We start from the raw sequence: 25,778 nt of genomic DNA, 5'->3' as shown, positions 1-25,778 counted from the left end.
ACACCATGCCTATACCACATGACATTTTTTGGTAAGTGTGGGTCAGGAAACCAATATTTATAAACAATAAACAACCAAAAACAACATCCAGGTGATTTTTTCTATAACTTTTTCAAATTTTTCATTATATTTTAATAGGATGGAGTGCAGTACCCTATTAAAATGGTGAGTAACCCATACATAGAACGTTTCTTGGGCAGAACCCCCCCCCCACCCAGGATAAAAAAAAAAATCATTCTATTTTCTGGATACTACATGTAGCTAAAATATGTGAGCTCTACACTCTATAAAAAAATAATGAAATTAAATTTATTAAGTTATGAAAAAAACAGGTATAAAGCCTGGACCATCTTTAGTATTGACTTTCTACCCACGCAGATCACAAGTCATATGGCAATACCACCGTAAATAAATCTATGAAAAATATGTGAACACAATTACATTTCCATTAAAGTAACACACAAATATTCTATAAATCAACAAACAAAATTGTTTCTTATCATATACCTTTAACCCTAACTATGCCAAGTATCTTAAATGGACTTGTCCATCTTTAAATCTGGACAAAACCATTCATCATTTTCAGGGGAAAATTTCAAAATGTGAACAGACTGAAAAGCGAACAGTGCAGATTATCCTCAGATGACAGGAATGTGCTGGCTGTTGAACATGGTCTGCACTGATCACATGGGGCAAAATCTGTTGCCGCCAGCACTTAAAATGTACACCACTGTACACATAATTGCCAAATTGCAAAATGTGGTCACATGATTCAACAATGTGGTAAATATTACACACAATTGACAAATCTTTTCACATGACACAGATAATATGCATAACACAAAGGTCATATTTGCAAGTGCTGTTCATGTAGATAGTATGGTCACAAGTTGAGGAACATGTTCTATAAGCAAGGATGAGAATAATCAAAACAATCAAGCATCACAACAATTAAAGCTGCCTTTGATTCTTCACTATGAACCTGAAAATATAAAAAGAATGAATCAAATGTAGCACTTTTATATATGTCGCACATACTAAGTAATAATTTGAGATTCTTAATTATTCATACATAATAAGTGTTTAGGGTTGAAAAATGGGTAACAAAAATATTAACTCTTTTAAATATTCTGGAACCAAAAGGTATTGGCCTTAGCCATCAGCATAGAGACATTCTGCACAACCATAAATAATGACAAGCCACCATTCAGTTGGTATCTTAAAGTGACATTATGCCAATTCAAGGGTATACAATGAGTGAACAGGTGAAAGTCAAAATAAGTTTATATATTGCCATAATCCTTTTAATTTTATAATTTACTTCACATAAACAATAAATAATCCACGGATCGAAACGGAATTTCTGTAAGTATCAATTAGAACTTACCTGAAACGTTCAGTTTATAAAAAGAGTGGGGCAGTCTTTTTATGTTTTAGGCAGATTTTAAATTTTATTCTAAACATTTTCCAAAAATAACTGTTGGTCAAACACCATTTTAACGGTCAATCTTTTGAAATAACAAGAGCTGTTGGTAGGACAGCATGTCGACTATTCTAAGTGCTTGATAGTAAAAAGGGCTAATTTTTTTTATAAATTCATGTTATAGGCCTTAGAGAGAGTCTAATTATACAGTATTGGCTTGACTATTCAGAAGGTAATGTCACAAGGGTGTTTTATTGAGTATAATAAAACTAATTACCTATGAATACATAAATTTGACAGAAAAGGTACAAAGGCTTCTAATTAAGATGTTTTATCAAGTAAATCACTGCTTTATTATTATGAATGCATAAAATTGTCCCAAAAAGGCACAAACCCTTAAGTAGTTATTGAGATAACAGCTTACAAGCAAAACTTTACCATGAATTTCTAGTTAAAAAAGGGGAGAAAAATCAGCCTAAATGCAAGATAGAATTATGGATCTTTGTCAGTGACCTACAATTATGACCCTAAATGCATATGTGAAGTTTTAAATAAATATCTTTAACAGTTATTGAGATATGTAAAACTTGCATGTAAACATTAACCAAGAGAATAAGTAGAAAAGGGGATATGAATCAGCCTTAATGCAAAATAGAGTTATGGAACTTGGTCAGTGACATACAATTATGACCCTCCAATTATGACCCTAAGTGCATGTGTAAAGTTTCAAGTAAATATCTTTGAAGACCTTTAACCTTTAACCAAAATTTCTTAGTTTCAAAGGGGGCAAATAATTCTGCAAATATTGCAGGCAGAGTTATGCAATTTTGCAACTGATGTACATTGTTACTATAAAAAGTATTTTAAATTTCAATTGAATATCTCAAGCAATAATTGAGATATTTGACTTTACAAAAAAACTTTAACCAAAATTTCTAAGTTCCAAAGGGGCATAATTCTGTCAATATTGTAGGCAGAGTTATCTAACTTGTCAATCTGATGTACCTTGTTACTATAAATAAGTATTGTAAGTTTCAATTGAATATCTCAAGCAATAATTGAGATATTTGACTTTACAAAAAACTTTAACCAAAATTTCTAAGTTAAAAAGGGGCATAATTCTGTCAATATTGTAGGCAGAGTTATCCAACTTGTCAATCTGATGTACCTTGTTACTATAAATAAGTATTGTAAGTTTCAATTGAATATCTCAAGCAATAATTGAGATATTTGACTTTACAAAAAACTTTAACCAAAATTTCTAAGTTAAAAAGGGGCATAATTCTGTCAATATTGTAGGCAGAGTTATCCAACTTGTCAATCTGATGTACCTTGTTACTATAAATAAGTATTGTAAGTTTCAATTGAATATCTCAAGTAATAATTGAGATATCTGACTTTACAAAAAACTTTAACCAACGCTGACGCCGACGCGGACGCTGACGCCGACGCCGGGGCGACTACAATAGCTCTCATATTCTTCGAATAGTCGAGCTAAAAAGTCAATTCAGCTCAACTTGACTATGACAATATGAGCATAATGTCACTTTAATATCTCATATTTAAATATCAAAATACCTGAAACTTTAGTTTAAACAAATCTATTTAAGTACAATTGTGTTAGAAGCTATAAGCTTATTGAAACACTCAAATCCATTCCTGGAACTAACCAGTACTTAACAGTCAGTTTTTTGCTCAAGGAAACCAGGGCTTGCCCGACGGGTTATGCCATGCAGTCAGCCACCCTTAGATTACTAGTGTGACACGTTAACCACTCGGCCACACATAGCCATGCATATATTTTTTTTTAAAGACGCACGCTAAATGTTAGCTAAAGGCACATCAATGAAAAACGATTCTTTTGCACTTAAAACAGTCTTTATTTTGGGTATGTGATACATTGAATATTATAATCGTGTTGGTTCATTACTGAATTTATTGAACTTGTTGAATAACATAATATTTTGCTTGCCAAAGGCTGGCATAATATAATTTTAGCCAACTCGTATCATAAATTTAATTTTGAACCTATACTCATTCAATGTCCTCTATATATAAGATAAAAAGATGTGATACCCCACATCCCCCTCAAAAACAAAACACAAACTAGTTAGAAATACATTTAGCATTCTAGAAACACTAATTAAACCAGATGTTTTTTTTTAACTAGCTGTCTTTTTGTGTGTTTTTTTTTAACTAGAAATCTTGTTCAAAGGAAATGTTGTTCAAAGGACACAGATGCCCCAACATTCCACTAATTTGTAAGTCTTGTAAGCCTATGACCTGAGAGCATGATAGACATACAAGAGCAAGTCTTCACCGAGTTAGTAGAACATCTAAGAAAGCTATGTGGATAGCTTACAGACAGTAAAATGATCTTACCTATATATTGTGACATCAATTCATCAGCTAAATCATGGCGGTTACCATCACGTATTGCCTGCATTAATATTTCTATCTTCTCCTCATTAGTACCTCCATTATTGTCACGCCACCTGTGAACAATAAATAATTTATCACATTCTGTGTGTGTTTGTTTAACTGGGTTTTACATTGCACCAACACAGTATAGGTCATTGGCCACGTTCCAGCTTTATTAGTGGAAGAAGACCTTAGATGCCCTTCTGTATGTTATTTCAAGCAAAAAAGGGCACCTGAGTAGAACCACTGACGGTCTGTAAGCTAACTTGATAGCTTTGTCACATGAAGGAATCCAAAGTCCCTGTCAGGATTCGAACAAACAGTGGTGAGGGGCAAGTGGTTTTAAGTCAAAGATCTTAACCAGTGGGCCATGGACACCCCATATAATTCTGTAATTTTGCTTATTGACAGATATGATATCTGATTACTGATTTTATTGAAATTTTTTTTCAATTTTTGTTTAATATTTAGTTTGATCTAGACAAAAATTCATTTACGTACTCAACACCACATTGAATATCTACAAAAGTATATTGATTTATGTCCTACCTAGAAACAAGATTTCTCGCAACCCAAAAATATAAACCATTGGAATGTTGGCGGTTCATTGACGATATTTTCATGATATGGGCCCACCCTCGACAGGAATTGTGATTCCTTCCTGGAGGCATAAACAGCTTTCACAAGTCAATCAAGTCCACTTACGAAGTCGACACAGAAACGGCTCACTTTTTGGATGTTACAATCATAAAAGACTCTAACGGGTACTTAAACACAAGGTATACACGAAACCCCCACTGACGATCACCTTACCCCCATTACTCAGCATATCATTCAGATCACCAGAAAAATGTAAAACTGTCTCATCAATAAACTAACCAAGGACTTGGCACAGTGCCAATTACCAGAACGTTCATGTTACTATATATAGTAACATACGTTCATTTTACATATCTGATCATTTTGTGTACTTTAGCTATTAATTTTCAATGTAAATTTGTCCTGAAGAAGGTCTATAGTGAGACCGAAAACCGGTTTGACCATCATTAAAAGCAGTTAAATCTACCCTGGTGTTGGTCGTTTTGCACCTCCTATATCCCGCTTTTTCTGTGTAAAAATTCATTTACTTTAGACATTTCGTTCATTTTTTGTTTCAACTGAGGCGTTGGATAGAGTCTTCCATAGTAAACAAGCAATTATCATAGTATTGCAAGCAATCCATAAGTCCCCTACCGGTTAGAACACCAGCAACATTCTGAAGGGCCATTGGCCATTCACTTATGTTTCTATTTTAAGTAAATTTGTTGTAAAAGTTCTTTAAAAGTGATCACAGGAAACAGATTTTATGTACAGACAGACGGACTGAAGGACACTCTACAGTTATTTTTTAAACATCCCTGTTATCAAAATATAACATTTTTAAAAGCAAAATTTTTAAAATGGAGAAAACTCTTGAAATAAAGATGCAAGATGTCATACATGATGTGAGTGTAACAAAGAACAATTAGTAATGAAGGTATGAATATGAATGTTTATTTTGAATTTGAAGTAAATAAAGTTAAAAGAAAAAAAATAAGAATAATTAAAAGTTTTAAGGAGGAGATAATTCTGGAAATATGGATGCTGGATTTATAAACCTTGTCATATTATTATGATGTGGGAGTTTGAAGAAAATCCTATCATGACTGGAGAAGTTGGAGTAAAAATTACCAATTTCTCGAAAAAAGTCTAAGTTCAAAAGGGGCATAATTCTGGAAATAGTCTTGCTAGAGTATTGAACTTTCTCACAAATGATGGGTGATAATAATAAACATAAATATGAAGTTTGCAGTAGAACATTCAGAAAAAAAAAAGTTATTAAAAAAAAACAATTTTTTTTTTCATGAAAATTTTAAGTTCAAGGGAGGTAATTCTGATAAATTTTGTGCTAGAGTTGTAAACTTTTGTCACATATGATGTGGTTGATTGACTAGCAAACTTATATTTAAAGTTTTGAAGAAAAATACTTTAAGAAATAAAGAACTTATAGTGAAAAAAATTTAAAAACTAGAATCAGAAATCTTGAAATTCAGTCTATTTGTTGTCATAGCAACCAGAACTTTCAACATAAGAAGATAAGAAAAGGATGTGCATATAATTTCCAGACTGCCATCTACCCACATGTCAAGTTTCATAAAAATATTTTCAGTACTTCTTGCGTTATCACTGTATCCAGGTTATGTGTAAAAATTGCCATATTTTCAATCTATTTGTTGCCATAGCAACCAGAATTTTCAGCATAGGAAACAAGAGCACCGATAGGCGGAGCATTATATGCCCGAAAGTGTTTTTTTTTAGTAAGGATGAAGCATTTGTAAGACATGGTAATTCGCTGTTCATCCTATAAAATTTTACAGCTGTAGGTTGATTAATACTTAAGTTATTAATAATGACCTTAACCTTTGACCTTGTGACCCCAAAATCAATAGGGGTCTTCTACCTAATATGGACATTCATCCTATGAAGTTTGAACACTGTGGGCCAAATGGAACTTTAAGTTATGCTCCGGAAACTGTTTCCAGTATCAAGGTAATATGTGACCTTGACCTTTGACCTTGTGACCCCAAAATCAATAGGGGTCTTCTACCCAATATGGACAATCATCCTATGAAGTTTGAACATTGTGGGTCAATTGGAACTTAAGTTATGCTCCGGAAACTGTTTTCAGTATCAAGGTAATAGTGACCTTGACCTTGTGACCCCAAAATCAATAGGGGTCTTCTACCCAATATGAACAATCATCCTATGAAGTTTGAACATTGTGGGTCGAATGGAACTTAAGTTATGCTCCGGAAACTGTTTTTAGTTTTAAGGTCATCGTGACCTTGACCTTTGACATTTTGACCCCAAAATCAATAGGGGTCTTCTACCCAATATGGACAATCATCCTATGAAGTTTGAACATTGTGGGCCAAATGGAACTTAAGTTATGCTCCGGAAACCAAATTGCTAACGGACGGACGGACAGACAGACAGACGGACGCCAGGGGGTATAACATAATATGCCCTTTCGGGCATATAAAAAAGAAAATGACGTGCATAATTTCCATACTGCCATCTATTCATATATCAAGTTTCATAAAAATATTTTCAGTACTATTTGCCTTATCGCTGGATCCAGGTTATGTGTAAAATTTGCCATATTTTCAGTCTATTTGTTGCCATAGCAACCAGAATTTTCAACATAGAATTTTCAACATAGGAAGAAAAGAAAAAGACATGCATAATCTCCATACTGCCATCTATCCATATATCAAGTTTCATAAAAATATTTTCAGTAATTTTTGCGTTATCGCGGGATCTCGTTTTGTGGACGGACGGACAGACGGACTGACGGACAGACGGACCCTCCGAGGGTAAACCTAAAGTCCCCTCCGATAAACCGGTAGGGGACTAACAAGGATGTGTAAAATTTCCATACTGCTGTCTATCCATATTTCAAGTTTCATACAAATATTTTCAGTACATTTTGCATTATCACAATACTTAATCTTGTGGATGGACGGACTGACTGAAGGACTTAAACATTAAGTCCCCTCCTGTTAAAATGGTATGGGACTAATAAGCTTCTGTCTTCTATAACAGATTCCAGAAATTCAGAAATACCATGTAAATGCAATAACATAAATAAATCTTTGCAGAGGAAAGGGTTTAACTTACTTTAAGAGTGCGCTGAGTATCATTTTATGTGCCCCCTCGTATTTATGACTAATCTGAATCTGTTCTATATTAGCCTGTGTAAGTCCGAGCTCCAGCGCCACCTGGTTCCACTCAAATCCTAACTTTGCTGCGATCCTTGACATCACCAGGTCAGATAATAGTCCTGTAATATTAAATACAAACTCCTCAGGTTTTATACAAAAATACAATTATGGCCTAAAGGAAGTATACACTAAGTCAAATAACAGTAAAAAAAAAAAATAATGAACTGGATTATTAATTCCAAGTTAATCTATCTGAAATGAAAACTATTTTCTACAAAAAAAAGCACACATTTAATATGTTATAAGTTGAAAACCCAGGATACCAAAATTCACAAATTGTATTTTTCCTACAAAATTCGGCAAATTCAATTATCAGTCCGATTCCTGTAAAATAAAATTTTCCATGATACCTCGATCTGGTTTCCAGGATCTTTTTGATGAATTTTCAATATTTGAAATTCTATGATATTTCCATGAACAGAGTTTTTTCCCTTCAGCCATTGAATTTTTGTAATGAATTCCTGTGTTTTGAATTTAGAACAGTTCATTCCAAGTTGCCGGGAGTGCAATATCAAGTGTAAAATAATTCAGCTACCACTGGTATAGAGCCTGGCCAGACTAAATAGGATGTGCAGGCATGCAAAGACTTATCACTTACTTTTACTTAAGTTTAAACATATTTATTTAAGCGTGATTGCGAAACAAGTTCTTGCAACTTATATCAATCAATTTCGAGTCTGCTTCCTGAAACCAACCAGTACTGGTGTCGTATGAAGAAACATGGTTGTCACCCAAATAGGGCTCAAACCCAAGATGCTCAAACCCAAGATCCCTAGGTTGAGAAGCAGACACCTTAAGCACTAGGCAACCGCTTCCCTTGTTACTTTTAGTTCTAATAGACTAAAGGTTATAGATAAAAGTTAAACAGACAAAGAAGAAAATCATGACATACCTGCACTGTCTACAGTGTCGTAGTTATTCCTGAGGAAGTCTGTTACAGTTGTTATATGACGGTTTATATCTTCTGATGGAAACTCTGAAACAGTTCATTGAAATATTACATTTACGATGTCCGGCATGTTCATCATTTTGTTTTCATTAATACAGATTTTTTTAATTTAAAGATAAACTATGCTCATCTTTGAGTAAAATATTTTAATCACAGAAATTAAAATTAATCAGAATCTATGAAATTCTTACTGAGTATGTCTACTTTAAATAAAACAATGAATAAACTATGCATGGGAAGCTACGTTTCCTATTACCAGTTAAGTGAAGTTGGTCTTTTTTTAAAAAACCCAAAAAAACTACCAGTTTTTTTTAATGACACTATATATTCTTAATATGAACACCTACAGTGTGTAGAGTTTTTAAAAAAAACATATCCATATTGTGTGAAGTCAAAAAATATTTTTATATTTGTAAAGAGACTGTCAAGCAATTATCATTATTTTCTAATATTTAATTTAAGCATTGTAAATCTTTAAATAAACAATAAATGTATCAATGTTTCATGTTTTTATTGCACTACTGAACAGTTTCATGCTTTTTGCAATCATCAGGTGCAAATGCAGCTGATTAAATAAGGGGGAATAACTTTTACATGATTTTACAAGATTTTTACAAAAGGGAGACTATGTGGATTATTTATTTAAAAGAATACAAATCCTCAAACTCCTCAAACATGTATTCTTCATTTAGTAAGTCAAAAACTTAAAACTAGAACCCTGAATCGGAGGCATTTTCTTCTTAGATATAGGTTATTTGTACAAGCCTAAGGGGAGTTGCTGCCGACCCCCCTCAACAAAAAATAACCCCTTTTATGTCCCAAATTTTTTAAAAACAACATAAAACCCCTGACAATATCTTCCTGATTTTATAGATATTAAACAAACTGGGATCTTTGTACTAGTTTTTGGACGTTTTCGTCTGGTAACCCAAACCCTTCGGACATTTAGCATCCAATATCTCACCTCGCCATAGATACGGGGGGTTGGTACTGGTTGCTATACAATGTGCACATACCATATATGGGTCAACCTTTACGAATGGCCACTCCTGTAAATGAAACATATAAACATGTATATAAAAAACATTTCGACAAATATTACGCAAAAAAATTTGCATGCCACAGCCGGTACTCAAACATGAGTCTCTGTATTTTTTAAATTTCAGTTCTTATTTGGATACGTGATAAATATATAGAGGATATTGAAGTATTTTTCTGTAACTAAAGGAATCATTTTCATCGACTGGTATAAAATATATATTTCATAAATGGCTGTAGCCTTGAGTGAAATATGATAATTTTCATACCATAGAAATACAGATAAAAGATTGAAAGCCAAAGTTTGAACTTTCATTTTGGTTAGTTTTAAATCACACCAACACTTTTAAAGGTCATATGGTGACTTTCCAGCTTTACTTGTGGAGGAAGACCTCAAGTGCGGCTACGTGCACCTTTTCTATTTACTTGAACAGGCACTAGAGTAGACCCACTGACTAGCTGGATAGGTTCTCTAGATGAAAGAATCCTAAGTCCCTTATGGGATTTAAACTCAAAGTGGTGAGGGGTCAGTGTTAAGATGACAACAACTTTAACCACTCAACCATTAATGCCCCACAAAAGTTTGAATAAAATATGAATAAATATAGAAAAGAAAGATGTCAAATAAGCTCCCAAATAATTAGCTTCAAATCTATGCAAGCTTTCTATCAGTAGCCAAAAACTAAACTCATAGCATGACTATTGCATCAGATTCTTTCCAATTATAAATATAGCAAAGGTGGCATGAATCATTTAACTGTATATTTTGTACTGGCAAAGCTATCTTTGTCAAAATCACGCCACATGACTGCTTACTGTAACCAGTAATAGACGCACTCTAGATTTAAGAATATTGTGTTTTTCCCAGCTAATCTGGGAGTACAAACACACTTTTACAGTTACGGCTTCGAAAGTAAGCACAACAGGTTGACTAATCTACTGTGACCAGATGTGCATCACAACACTGCAATGGTACAAGTTTGTTTCTTCTGGGTGATAAGCATGGTAAACTTTTCCGAGTTCTTGATAACATCTTTTGCAAAAGTGTGAATATTTAGAGGCAAAAGAAACACACCCACAACCTGTTTTTTAAAAGTTGAATGCCAAACCCTTACCCCAAATTGTATATGCATCTACAATTTCAAATATTATTTTATGTCATAAAACATATATTTTGAACACTTTGCAGTACGAAAATTACACAAAAAAATCGGCACACTGTAGCTGAGACTCGAACTATAAACAACCATTATATGTAATGACAATATTCACTGCAGGCCTTGTTTCTTATATAATTGCTACCTATAAACGGACGCAAACATTTGATTTGACAGAAAATTTCCGATCAAAATCATTTGCTTGCATTTATGTAGCTGTCGTTTTTCTTATTGTTTTTTTCCAAGAGAATCTTGTGATATTACAGTGAAACAAAAAAAATACCTAGTGTATTAAAAGCAATAAATACAAACATCATGCCCAATATGGACATTTTCTGCCCCTAAAAAAACTGATAATATGTACCAAGGCACTTCATGATAAACATTTTGCAAATATTTGGTTCAAATCCCTTGTAAAATGTGGGTGGAGTTTTACACAGAAGAAAATGTCTACACCATGCTGCCCAATGACATTCACCAAATTTATCATCATAATTTTCTGTTGGAAAACTAGGTTCAAACCACAAAATTTTTACCTAAATATAGTCTCCTCATACATACCTGTAACAAAGCCAGCATATCAGCTCTCAATGTTAAAATCAAGAACCACAAATCTTGCAGATCTGCACCTCTCACTGACAGAGTTATACAACTTAATCCCGCCGTTTTCTTCCTGGTCAACAGAAGCTTGCATTTATTTCTGCTAGCAAGGATGCCATCTTTCCAATCTTCTCTCTGAGTTACGTAACTCTGTAACCGTGCCGACATCTTCTCAAAGAAATTTGGTAAGCCCTTTTTTAAGAACTGCAGTTGATACCTTAATTCTATGATGTTAATTGGTACCTATAAAATACAAGTTTAAAGTGTCAATTTTCTGAGGTAAAGAAAAAGTTCAATATTAAAAGAATATTCTCACAGCTAAATAAAAGGTCAAAAAGTAGTTCATAAAATCTATTTGATAGGATTACAAAGGTTACTAAACAGTTAAGATAACTTAAAACATATCTGACACACTAATTAACTGAAGATTCTTTCCAGACTTTTAATCATACAGAAACATGTATTTAAAGTTTGGGTCTGATTACATCCTCCTAGAATATTGAATAAGTTCAACTAAAATGCATAAGTAAACTGAAACAGGGACTCTAAATTTTCAAACCCCTGCTAAAAGCCTGCCCCGCGAGGACATAAGGTATCTCCCCACACAACACAACGATCACATCCCCATTTCTTTTGCCAACAAATCAAAGCAACCATATTAACCCTGCAGTGCAAGGACTGGCAAAAAGTAGAAACACATTTCCTATACTTTCCCCCACCAATGTCCAGAAACACATTTCCCCTACTTTCCCCACCAATGTCCAGAAACACATTTCTCCTGCTTGCCCAGAAACACATTTCCCATACTTTCCCCCACCAATGTCCAGAAACACATTTCCCCTACTTTCCCCCACCAATGTCCAGAAACACATTTCTCCTGCTTGCCCAGAAACACATTTCCCATACTTTCCCCCACCAATGCCCCAGTTACAACTGACTAGTGTGTAATGTTACCTTTTCCGGCCATTTAACGGCAAAGTCTGCTGGAGGTGTACAAGTTAGAAACCATGGAAACTGCAGGATTTGTTTCGAACCCAAAGTTCCTGGCGCACTGGTTGGGTCTTTCACCTGATAATAATGTAAGGATAATGATTATATATGTTGTTATGAACATTTCTTGCACAATAGCCAAATTTAGCACCAGTTTCAATAATATTTCAATCATCTGCTGGCAGACAGTTCATTAATCCCATGCTCCTTGATTCTGTACCAGTACAAACTAGTTTTTTTTTACAACTACCAATTCCTCTACTTCAATAGCAAAAGAGATAGCACATAAGATGCATCGATAAGAAAATCTTTACCTGGTAACATCAATTAAGTATACCATTTACCTGGTTACATCAATTAAGTATACCATTTACCTGGTAACATCAATTAAGTATACCATTTACCTGGTTACATCAATTAAGTATACCATTTACCTGGTAACATCAATTTAGTATACCATTTACCTGGTAACATCAATTTAGTATACCATTTACCTGGTAACAAAGATCAAACTTCAGCATCAAGTCCATGAATGTCTCCTGTGATTCTAGACTCAAGTTAAAATGCTGTAAACAGTAACTCAGCAGATCATTTGTCATCAACCCTCGCTGTAAGAATTCTTCTTTCAAACTTGTAAATCTCACCTGAGACAAACCTATAAATAGAAATATGAAGCCCATATTTTCTTAACTATATTTCCTTGATCTACATATATATATATGAATATCATTTGGCCGAGTGGGAAACATTGATATTGTCAACTGGTTAACAGAATGTCGTTAGAAAGGCAAAAAACTGATGATATTGGTTTTATTATATCAGGCAAATTTATTTCTTCTGTTAAGTAACTACAAGGGAGGTAATCAGAGAATAATTTTGACAACAGTTTGACAAAAAATTTAAGTATAAATTTGATCACACCCCTAGTCAAACTAAAAATATTAACAAATCTTTTGGATGAGACTTTAAAACAACTGAGATCCCATGTAATGGAGCTTTTTAGCCACCATATCCACTGTATCCATTGCATTATGCTCCATAAAATTAACAGTTTTCTTGACTAAGTTGCACATATAGCTTTCTGTGTGGTAACTATTAACAAAATCAACTATAAATAAACATATATCACACACATATATAAAGTAAAGTAAGTACACATGCACTACATACCTGTCATCTGGCCATACGTATCTACGTAGTTAACTACCTCTCTAAAATCGTGTCTAAATATAGCTCTCAACATTTCAACGAGGGTCTCCGGGTGATGGAACACGATATTACGTAGCTTCGGATTATCGTGATACCAGACGATCTCTCCTGTAAAATAAATTATACAACGTCATATTGCATGAGCTGTCATTGACATAGATGATATCGATATCAATGAATCCTCAATATTTTTCTGTTGATCAATAATCGATACACAGTTTATCAATAGTTTTGATTAATTATCTACGAATTATGAAAATTAACCCAAACCATATACAGAGGCATGTGTCCATGTCTAACACTAAGCTGTTATTACATAACGAACACATTTCATATCTGTGATGACAAAAAAATGGTCAGAAAAAATTATGATATTTATAAACAGGACAAAACATATTTGTATGAACAGAACATGTATTTTTACTAAAATCATTTAACCAGGTATGAAAGTGAATTATATTCAAGAAATTAGGTGTAATTATGTATGTATTTATCGCCAAAACTTGTCAATCGATACTGTCAGTATAAATCAATGACAGCTCCACATATTGCACTGAAATTAGAAGTGTCAGGTCACTTATCAGCTTCAGAAAGTGGCCTCCCTCAAGAGAGGCACCAAAAACACACAAGCTTTCCCTTATCTTTCATTTTGTTGGTCTTAATCACGTTTTAAGTCACACAAAGATTTTAAATGATGTATGGTGACTATCCAACTGGTGAAATAACACCACAAAAACCTCTCTGTGTATTATTTCAAACATAGAGTAGAACCACCAGCCATTCATCAGCTAGCAGAACAACTTCCTCACATGACAGAATCCAAACATTTTGTTGTGGCTCAAACCCAGAGCAGCAAGGGGGCAAGTGGTTTTAAGTAAGCAGCGACCTTAACTTCTCAAAAACACAGCCCCCATAGAGCTTTTTCTTAGACATGGCAGCAATTTATTACCTGTTACATGAAGATAGCGTAACACCATTTCAAGACTCTTCTCTGCTGACCCCTGCAACATATACATGGACTGTTTCAATGTGGCTATTATTGACTCAAATATCTCCAGTGTTTGCGTCCAACTCAATATCTTCTCCGGCCTTTCTTGTATCGCAGTAAGGAATTTAAACCAGGACGTTGGCAATGGCTGACCTTCAGATGATTTCAAGGTGTCCGTCAGACACTCGTGAAAGTTTATAATTCCTGAAATGTACATGTTGAATTTGATTCGAGTGAGACTAAAAAAAGATTGGAGCACCACACTAAATACCGTATTCCGGTATATACCGGACAAGGCGCTTGAATGATAAAATGCTAAAATCTTGCCTTCGTACCCAACGGAATGAACTTTAAAAGGTCTGATTCATCTTTTCACACTGATTTTTGTATATAAATGCATGAAAAGTGTAATAATCAGGGAAAAAAACGATATTTGTTTATTTTGTGATCATGAATTTTGCAAGCGTCTGCTCCAATCCTATAATGAATTAAATCCATTTGATTAGAGTTCCTCTTACACCAATAAAAAGCCTGGATAAGACTCTATCAGAGTTGGCTTTAATCTTTTTTTTTTAAAGAAATTCATTAAAGGGAATTGGTTCATAATAGAAAGTCTGCAATATCATTAATAATTATGTTGATAGTATTAAGTAGCATACCTGACAACCATGAAAATTTTTTATATGGATTTTATTGGTTACTGTGCGATACACAATCCAGTATGCTGTATCTATATTTAAATTGTCCGAAAACAAAATATTGATCATCATGTAAATGTTCATTCTTAATTACTCTGAACTCTAACAACTTTTCGTTCAAGAAATATTTTATAAGAATATCCAAATAAAATATTTCTATTGGCTTTGATCAATATCGACAGATAAGCAAACTGTGCCAAAAATAATCAGACCTCACAGATGTGCACTGAGGACAACAATCAGGCGGCACAAATGTGAAGACAAATCTTGGTCAGCACAGATAGATTAAGTTGCAGACAGCAGGCTAAGGGTCTTTTTGACAGTACCTGACAGGGTCTCTGCGCAGCTGACTACAAAGATCTCGGTTGGAAGTTTGATCCTCGTAATATGCAGTTTCTGCATCTTGTTTACACGTTCCTGTAACCGCTGTGTCACCAGATCAGGGAATTTCTGACCCGATTCTTTATGAGCATCAGTGAGTTTTCTCTGTTCTATCCTTAGATTCATCTCCAAATCCTGAAACATATACCATACCATTTCTATATGCTAAAAAAAACATATAACATACTATTTCTAAGTCCTAAAATCAGATATCATACGGTTACCATTAGTGAAATTATGCCCCTTTTTTGCTCATGTTGAGTTGAATGAGTAATGTATTTCAAGATTGATTTTTATAATGATTGATAATGAGAAATGTCCAACATTATCCTTTATAATCAAGCATATACCATACAATTTCTGATTTTTGTAAGGCATGCACCATACTGTCTCTTAACTCTTTTAATTTATGCTATACCATTTCTAGATCAGTAGCAGTTAGCATGAACACCCCCACACTGTTATATGTCAGACCTGATATTTATACTACGCGACCAGCAGATCAGTATGACAGTATGACAATAAACTAAATATGTTCAAGCAAACTACCCCATGTGCACAACCTACACATGCTGACCAACATTCTCTGTAAAGTTTCATAGCTCTAGGTAAAACTACTACTTTTAGGGGTACTCACGACACAAATTGAAAAACTGCAAATTTTTTTACTAACATAAGGGCAATAACTCAACAAATATTGAATAAACAAGATTGCATTTGAGAAAAATGCTATGCCACCGCATTAATAACAACACTAAATAGTGTGTGTAGGAATAGATTTTTTTTTGTTTCTTCTACAATTGAAGATTGTCATAATGCATAGATCCCTGACCTATCTAATTCTTATTATCAGATTAGTGTTAAATATATTGTTATTCCAATAAAAGATCAGAGTAGGAATATACCAATGCACTTGAGTCTAGTGAATTCGGTGGTGAAGCGTGTCATATTTTCACACAGCTTAAATTTCACGACTACATCAAAGACAACACAGAAAGACACTTTGTCAAAATCTAGGTCAGCTGATATCAAAAGTTCACTTTACATCTTTAATCTGTGCACATGTTTTCATAGCTGTCCATCAAAGGACAAGAAAGTAGGTCACATCATCAAAATCTAGGTCACCTGAAGTCAATTTTACAACTAAAACTGTGCACATGGTCAAATTTATAGCTGTACATCAAAGGACAAGAAAGTTAGGTCACTGTCCCCTTGGGGCAAGGCCAAGGGTTTCATTCAAAACAATCTTGATACAGGTCCACCAAACAACATTTAAGTCAATATATCTAAGGCTGTAGCTTTCTTCCCATTTTTTACTTTACATTTAAGGAAAAACCTATGGCCCCCAGGGCAGGGCAATTTTGACACTAGTGGCAAAATTTGAACAACTTTGTAGAGTACCTTTAGATGATAATCATTTAACAAAATTTAATATTTAAAGCTGTAAGCCTGTACCTTCAGACAATAAGATTTTTTATTTTTTACTTATATGTATATATTGAAAATCAATGACCCCCAGGGCAGGGGCAATTTATGACCCCAGGGCTATAATTTGAACAATTCTTGCTAGAGATCTCTTCACAAGTTCATGCAAAATATCTAACCTCTAGCATTTGTCATTGCTAGAAGAATTTTTTAAAGTTTTTACTATAAGTTTATTACTCATATACATATAAGAAAACCAATGACCCGGACAGGGCCGTTTTTTGACCCAGGGCCCATATAATTTGAACAATCTGGGGTAAGGTTACCAGACAATGCTTTGCAAAAATATCTAAGCTCTAGGCCTTTGGTGTCTTTAAAGAAGATATTTTAAGTTTTTACTATATGTACATATAGTGAAAATCAATGACCCCGGGCGGGGCCAATTTTGAACCCCAGGGCTATAATTTGAACAATCTTGCTAGAGATTCACTTCACAATGTTAATGCAAAATATCTAACCTCTAGCATTTGTCAATTGCTATGAAAAAGTTTTTTTTTTTTAAGTTTTTACTATAAGTTTTTACTCTATACATATAAGGAAAACCAATGACCCCCGGGGCGGGCCGTTTTTGTCCCCAGGCTATAATTTGAACAATCTGGTACAGGTCTACCAGACAATGCCTTATGCAAAATATCTAAGCTCTAGCTCTTTTGAGTCTTTACAAGAAGGTATTTTAAAAGTTTTTACTATATGTACGTATAGTGAAAATCAAATGACCCCCGGGGCGGGGCCAATTTTGCCCCAGGGCTATAATTTGAACAATCTTGGTAAGGGTCTACCAGACAATGCCTTATGCAAAATATCTAAGCTCTAGGCCTTTTGGTCTTTACAAGAAGGTATTTTAATTTTTACTATATGTACATATAGTGAAAATCAATGACCCAGGGCGCCATTTTGACCCCAAAGCTATAATTTGAACAATCTTGGTAGAGGATTCACCAAGACAATCCTTATGCAAATATCTTAAGCTCTAAGCTTTGGTCTTTTACAAAAAAAATTTTTTAAATTTTTTTCTTACAATTCCCCTTTGGTTTTCCTAACCAGATTCGCATGAAAAAAATTCTTTGAACAATTTGGAAGCCCTTTCCCCCCAAAGGATCAATCCTCCCTTTTTGGGGGAAAATTTGGGACAATTGTTTTCACAAAAGTTTTTTTTAAATTCACCTATATAATCTATATAACACACAAAAAAAAAACACACCAACAACGGGTTTGAACGCTATATCCACCGCATCCAAGGGGTGCATAATAAAAATTGAAACCCCAGGGCAAAATTTTACATGAGATCAACATCCTGAAAGTTTAACTCTACCCAAAATTTTCAGAACTACTTTTAACAAATTGAACCCTAGCAACACACAAAAATACAGACAAGGGCAAATCTAAATGCACCAACCCCCTAGAAGGGCATAAAAAGTTTATGAAGGCCACAATTTTGCAAAAAAATTATAATGTTTAAAATACCGATTCTACCTTTTTTTAGATCTTCCTCCTCAGCATTCTGCCGGATATACATTCATCTTTATTTTTGATCTTTTACACATTTTGCATTTTCCCACCAGATTATAATCACCTGAAAAAAATTTAAAAATCCCCTGCAAATGGACTTAATTGGAAAATAGAGTATAAATTAAAAATTTGAAATTTTAAAATACATATCTGTAAACTTTAAAACAAAAAGATTAAAAAAAATATTTAAATATTAATTTTAGCGACCATTTAAAATGACCAATCAAAACCTTATAATAACCAGTCAAGTAAAAGTACCTGGTGCCCGGTCCATTATAGAATCTAGCCAATCGCCGATCTTCAGGTCGTAGTCTCCAGGCACGTATGTGTTCATGTCAAACACCAGTATGTGTAGAGCCTCGGGTGTCAGGAACATGTGATGGGCAGCTGAGTAGATGTGATGACCCCCGAAATCTAATATCTGAACCCGGAGGTCAGGTTCTGGCTCCCAAAGATGCTGAAATTCAGACAAAAGAATGTAACACAAACTCATCAAAAGCTGGTAAAAGGATAACCTTTAAAGGTCAGAAATAGCGTAAATCATACAACACAACTCATAATAAACTAAAGTTCAACCTCTGCAAAGGTGTCATTGACTGTAATTAATAAATGGTCAGCATAAAATGAATCTGCCAACAGGCCATTATTAACTCCACTTAGCGCTCAAACATCATGAAAATTACCGTTAGATACCAGGTGATAAAGACTACAGGATTCGGTGAAACAATTTTGTTGCTGATTAATGCAAACTCCCCCCGACCACACCTCCAAATGAAAAGTGTCCTGGAAATTAGCCTAAAAATTATGAAACGTATGTTTACTGACAGAGAAAGATCTTTGGTAGTGGTAACTCCTCTTATATCGTTTTTGAACAATTTTTTTTTCTGTAAGATAGTTTGATATTCCAATTATCAAATTCAATGGTCATGAGTCTTGAAGTAAAAGTTAGTTTCAAGTAAAAATATCTATAATTATAAACAGAGATAATATACCTGTTCCATGACCCACGTTCTTTCATGTTCTGCTGTAAGTCGTGATTTTCCGAGAATTAAAACATTGCGTAGACTTGATTTGCCGGCCTTCGACGCACCGATCAGGATCAGCTTCTTCCTATGAGTGGCCTCACAAATTCTCAACTCCTGAATAAAGTAATAAAAACATTTTGTATTAAAAATAAGTCTTAATAAGATTTAATGTTTTAAAACAAAACTTGCATCCTAAAAACAGTTCATGAAGGTAAACAATACTGTAAGAGAAAAAACAAGTTAAATATTGTTAATATCGTGAGTTACATGTATCTATATTAGTGATGTTCCTATTGTCGCAAGTCGCCGATAATCATTTACTGTTATGTAAAGCGACAATAATCGATTTACAAAAAAATTGTTCCGCGGTCGAAAATGCTTACTGCAGTAAAGTATCAAAGGGAATTAATTCTGACGTTAATTTTCTTTAAAGAACACCTCACCGATCGCAAAAAATCATCTCAGAGACAATTTGGAGTTGAACAGGATCAATAAGTGAATGTAATCAATAGTAATATAATGTGATTTGAATGTTATTATTTGACATCCATTGAAAAATAAAATCTATTTCGTAAATTATGACTATATAAGGTTAAAACTATGTTGAAAAGTGGAAAATGAAGTTCATGTTACTGAATGTTATCAAGTGGCACTTAGTGCCTTGGGAAGATTGGGAAGAAATGATACTTCCCTATTTCTTTTTAACGCGACTTTATTCAAAAAGTTATCGATTATGTCCCATCCGACTTAACCGATGATCTATTGGGACAAATTTCATCCGATTTCCATCACTAATCTATATTAACCCTTACCCAGCTTTTTTTATTGGGTTTTATGTTGCACCAACATAATATTGCTCAAATGTCAACTGTCTAGATTTACTGGATGAGGAAGACCTATGTACATTATTTCAGGTACAAACAGGCACCTGAGTAGAATCATTAATGCACTGTAAGCTAGCTGGACAGCTTCCTCATATTTACAATGTAGAATACAACAACATGTGCGTGGCTCAAACCTATAACAGTGAGAGGCAAGTGGCTTGAAGTCAACAACCTTTACCACTAAGCCATGGATGCCCCCCCCCTTCACTCTGCTGAAACTGAAAGTGACTACCCTTTACCATCAATATCTTACTAGACTGTTGCCTAACTTAAAATTTTCATATTAATATCCCCAAAAACTGATAATGTACTGTTCCATAAAGTGGAATCTGAACAAGTCCATGTACAGTTTTAGGGTAAATGTAAGATGATTCTCCAACCTTGAGGTAACCATAGAGACTGTCCACTCCCTGATCACAGATACTTTGAGGGGGTTTCACCAGGTTGTTGTTGTACAAACTTAATCTTCCGGTCTCTCTCAACTTCTCTAGTTTATCTAACATTAATGGCAGTCTCTTTAACTGGTTTCCTGAAAAACATCAGTTAATGTTATCATGTAAATAATTAACACCTTAGGTAATGAATAGACAATTAATGGATAATAAAACTTTAAATTCTGTATACATGTGTTTTCACCTGATATATGAATAATACATTTTATATAAACACATGAACTTACTATAAATATATTTTTCTAATTTTTTTTATTTTCTTTATTTTTTTTAAAAGATTAATTTTAATCATCTGGAGGCTTTAAGTCAATATAATCACATAAAAAAAGATCATGATTTGATACCCTAAGCATTCCTTACAGAGCAAGTTCAATACACTAACTTTCCACTTGTTCAAACCTCTCTGTAGAGGGAAATTTCACGAGACTTTGTGACAAAAATCACGAATTTGTGTCTAATCAAGTACAATATTTCTCAAGACTTTAAGAATTAAATAAGAATTTATACCCAATCTCAAGGACAAAATTTCATGAGACTTTGAAACATAAACAAGAATTTTTGTCTAATCAAGGGCAGAATTTCACAAGACTTTGGAACTTACAATAAGAATTGTTATCAAATCAAGGACAAAATTTCATAAGAGTGTAAGACACAGACAAGAATTGGTATGGATTTAAAAGACTTTAACATTAACATGAATTCAATTGGAATCAAGACCAAATTTTAACAAGATTTTGAGACAAAAACTAGAATAATACCACAAGACAAATCAAGGCAAAATTTTTAACAAGACTTAGAAACTTAAACAAGAATTGCTGTTGAAACAAATACACAATTTTAAGATACTTGACATGAACAAGAATTAGTCCCACATCAAGGGTAGAATCAAGTTGAGGATATCTGATGAAATCTGAAACCTACCTTCTAACATGAGTTCTTCTAATTTGTAGAGTTTAGAAATATCATCGGGCAATAACTCAAGCTTGTTGTAATGCAGCTGTATTTCTTGAAGCTCTTCACACTCGCAAATCTCCTCCGGTATTTCTTTTATCTTATTGCAAGCTAAATATAAGCATTTTAACGTCTTTAACTTATTAATACAATGAGGTATATCCTCTAAATAATTTTCACACAAATCTAATGCCTCGAGACTCTCCATTTTGAATATTTCATCCGGTATGCGTAGCAATGCATTCCTCCGCATTATCATCTTTTTCAATTTCTTCAAGCCTATTATATCCGGTGAAATTTCCGTGAAGTAATTATTTGTAAGATCTAAAATTCTAAGTTCGGGTAACGTAAAAATCTCTGGTGGTATGTAAGAATTGAGTTTCATGGCTCCAGTAAGGTCTAGGTACTGGAGCTTGCGGCACTCCGATATAGACGGCGAAACATGTTTCAAGTAGTTGCCCCTCATACGCAATGTCTGAAGTTTCGTCATATTTTTAACATCGTCGGTTATGGTAGATACTTGGTGCCAGCTTATGTCTAGATAAGTCAGCTCGGTTAAGTAACACACTGCTTCTGGTAACACCTAAAGAAAGTTATATAAATATAGTTATACTAAATCATACAATATATTTAAATTATATGATAATCTAAATATCTGAGGGCTAGAGCCTGTCAGGTACATATAGGAGAATTTTGCATCATTCTAAGACAAGAGGGCCATGATGGCCCTAGATCGCTCACCTGACCCATCAAACTCATCCAAACAATTACCTAGACAAGCATTCTGACCAAGTCTCATGACAGGTGAGACAAAAATGTGACCACTACAGTATTAACAAGGATTATCCATATTTGAGCAGTGCGACCTAGTTTTTTACCCAGGTGACACATATTCAAACTTGACCTAGAAATCATCAAAACAAACTTTCAGACCAATTTTCAGGATACTTGGATCAAAACAGTAGCAACTAGAGTGTTAACAAGATTTTTCTATTTTTAGCTCCGGTGACCTAGTTTCACATGCGATTTCAAACTCATCCAAGCAATTACCTAGACAAGCATCCTGACCAAGTTTGATGATAATTGAGTCGAAAATTTGACCACTAGAATGTTAACAAGGTTTTTCCATATTTAGGCAGTGTGACCTAGTTTTTCATCCAAGATGACCCATGTTCGATCTTGACTTAGAAATCATCAAAACAAACTTTCAGACCAATTAACAGAATATTTGGATCACGACAGTAGCCACTAGAGTGTTAACAAGATTTTTCTATTTTTAGCTCCTGTGACCTAGTTTTTCATCCGAGATGTCCCATGTTCGATTTATTCCCAGCAATGACCTAGACAAGTTTCCTGACCAAGTTTAATGACAATTGAGTCAAAATTGTGACCACTAGAGTGTTAACAAGGTTTTACTATTTTTAGCTCTGGTGACCTACTTTTGCATCCGAGATGACCCATTTTCGAACTCATCCGCGCTATCACCTAGACAAGCATCTTGATCAAGTTTGATGATGATTGATACAAAAATGTGACCGCTAGAGTGTTAACAAGGTTTTTCTATTTTTAGCTCCGGTGACCTACTTTTTCATCGGAGATGACACCTAGTTCAAATTCATCCGAGCTGTCACCTAGACAAACATCTTAACAAAGTTTGATGATGACTGATGCAAAAATGTGACCACTAGAGTGTTAACAAGGTTTTTCTATTTCTAGCTCCGGTGACCTACTTTTTCATCCGAGATGACCCATGTTCAAACTCATCTGAGCTATCACCTAAACAAGCATCTTGACCAAGTTTGATGATGATTGATGCAAAAATGTGACCGCTACAGTGTTTACAAGGTTTTTCTATTTTTAGCTCCGGTGACCTACTTTTTCATCCGAGATGACCCATGTTCGAACTCATCCAAGCTATCAACTAGATAAGCATCCTGACCAAGTTTGATGATGATTGATGCAAAAACGTGACAGCTAGAGTGTTAACAAGGTTTTTCTATTTATAGCTCCGGTGACCTAGTTTTTCATCAGAGATGACCCATATTCAAACTCATCCGAGTTATTATCTAAACAAGCATCCTGACAAAGTTTGATGATGATTGGGTCAAAAATGTGACCACTAGAGTGTTCACAAGGTTTTTCTATTTTTAGCTCCTGTGACCTAGTTTTTCATCAGAGATGACACATGTTCGAACTTATCCAAGCAATTGACTAGACAAGCAATCTGACCAAGTTTGATGAAGATTGGTTCAAAAATGTGACCACTAGAGTGTTCACAAGGTTTTCTATTTTTAGCTCCGGTGACCTACTTTTTCATCCGAGATGACCCATGTTCGAACTCATCCGAGCTATCATCTAGACAAACATCCTGACCAAGTTTGATGATGATTGGGTCAAAAATGTGACCTCTAGAGTGTTCACAAGGTTTTTCTATTTTTAGCTCTTGTGACCTAGTTTTTCATCCGAGATGAGCCATGTTCGAACTCATCCGAGCTTTCAACTAGATAAGCATCCTGACCAAGTTTGATGACGATTGAGGCAAAAATGCGACCGCTAGAGTGTTCACAAGCAATTGTGGATGTACGACGGACGGACGACGGACATTCACTGATCCTAAAAGCTCAACCTGAGCAAGCTCAGGTGAGCTAAAAAGGGGGAAAATTTTTGTCTGTCAACAACAATATTCATAACTTGTTAAGTTTTATAAAATTTATTTTCCAAACAGTAAATTTCAGTGGGATATTGTTACAGCTTTTTTCATTTTGGGTAATTTTGTTTTGCAAAATAGAGGGAAAATATACAGAGAATGCCTGTGACTTTTCTCACTTAATTGGGAAGAGGCCTTAGCCTCTTGATTTTGGGAAAAATTATCGCTAAAAGTGTTGATTTGGGAAGTAAAAAAGCTGGTTTAAGTTCAGATTTTTGGGAAAACTGCATGATTTTTAAGAAAATTTCAATTGTGAAGAGGCCTTTTTCAGAGTCTGTTACATAAGTAGGAAAATCACCGAATGGGTAGTGAATGTGGCCAAATTTCAGCACAAAAATTGTGTTTAAATATTATTTTAACCTTAAAGACTTGAAATTCAATTGGTCACAATCAATCAAATTAATTGACAAATAATATATACATGTATTTAGAGTTACTTAGAATCATTTAATGCCTTTATTTCAAGTCTAGAAACAATAAAAAATAAAATAATTATATATTTTTCATTTAATATGCCATTATGTGGATCTAGTTGAGCCAATGACAACAAACTTTTACCTGAAATCCACCCTTAGGGTACCATTTTCGAGACAAGTCAAGTCTCTCAAGCTTTTCACATTGTGCCAACTCAGCAGGAAGCTCATCCAGTAGATTCCCACTCAGGTTCAGTGTTTTTAACCTTTTAAGATTCCCAATAGATGGGTGTATTGCAGACAGCTCATTTTCACTCAAATCAAGCTCAAGTAAATTTGACAGCTGGAATATGGCTGATGGAATCCTTTCTAGATAATTATAACTCAGGTTTAAGCGCACAAGATTCTGACATTTTCCAAATGAATCTGGTAGGCGTGTTAAATAGTTCCCAACTGCATTGAACGTTTCCATGCCGACCAGATTTCCAAGACTGCTTCCCCCTACTGGAAATGAGAGCAGTTTGAGGAACGGGAGACAGACATTGGCACAATTCATTTCGTACAAACATCTCGGTACCCATCCTTTGTAGCGACCCTCAGGAACCACAAGGGACTGTCTTCCTTTCGGATCATTGGTTAGGAACTGCCTCAAAACTTCTCCCTGATTAGTTGTCGTTGTCATTTTTACAACTTGA

General features: G+C 34.4%; 1 protein-coding gene across 1 annotated transcript; it reads right to left on the bottom strand.

Moving 5' to 3' along the window:
* Nucleotides 1-340: 340 nt before the first annotated feature.
* LOC132743216 (malignant fibrous histiocytoma-amplified sequence 1 homolog) lies at nucleotides 341-25,778 on the bottom strand. The gene is made up of 16 exons (XM_060731747.1): nucleotides 25,229-25,778; nucleotides 21,934-22,546; nucleotides 20,941-21,089; nucleotides 19,644-19,790; nucleotides 18,905-19,108; nucleotides 15,603-15,792; nucleotides 14,540-14,782; nucleotides 13,552-13,698; nucleotides 12,876-13,036; nucleotides 12,346-12,459; nucleotides 11,353-11,634; nucleotides 9,531-9,645; nucleotides 8,540-8,623; nucleotides 7,544-7,706; nucleotides 3,806-3,918; nucleotides 341-982 (listed from the first exon to the last, which is right to left on the bottom strand). The coding sequence occupies exons 1-16, from the start codon at nucleotides 25,763-25,765 to the stop codon at nucleotides 975-977; spliced, it is 3,270 nt and encodes a 1,089-aa protein (XP_060587730.1). The 5' UTR covers nucleotides 25,766-25,778; the 3' UTR covers nucleotides 341-974.

Source organism: Ruditapes philippinarum, unplaced genomic scaffold (assembly GCF_026571515.1).
Source record: "Ruditapes philippinarum isolate M1 unplaced genomic scaffold, ASM2657151v2 ctg429_1_1_1_1, whole genome shotgun sequence".
Taxonomy (NCBI): domain Eukaryota; kingdom Metazoa; phylum Mollusca; class Bivalvia; order Venerida; family Veneridae; genus Ruditapes; species Ruditapes philippinarum.
This window is presented reverse-complemented; position numbering and strand designations above follow the sequence as displayed.

Coding starts and splice junctions, on each gene's coding strand:
- LOC132743216 (XM_060731747.1), bottom strand. CDS start 25,765: ATGACAACGACAACTAATCAGGGAGAAGTTTTGAGGCAGTTCCTAACC. Junction 19,109..19,643: donor GAACGTGGGTCATGGAACAG/GTATATTATCTC, acceptor TCTGAATTTCAG/CATCTTTGGGAGCCAGAACC. Junction 15,793..18,904: donor TGGACCGGGCACCAGGTACT/TTTACTTGACTG, acceptor TATATGTTTCAG/GATTTGGAGATGAATCTAAG.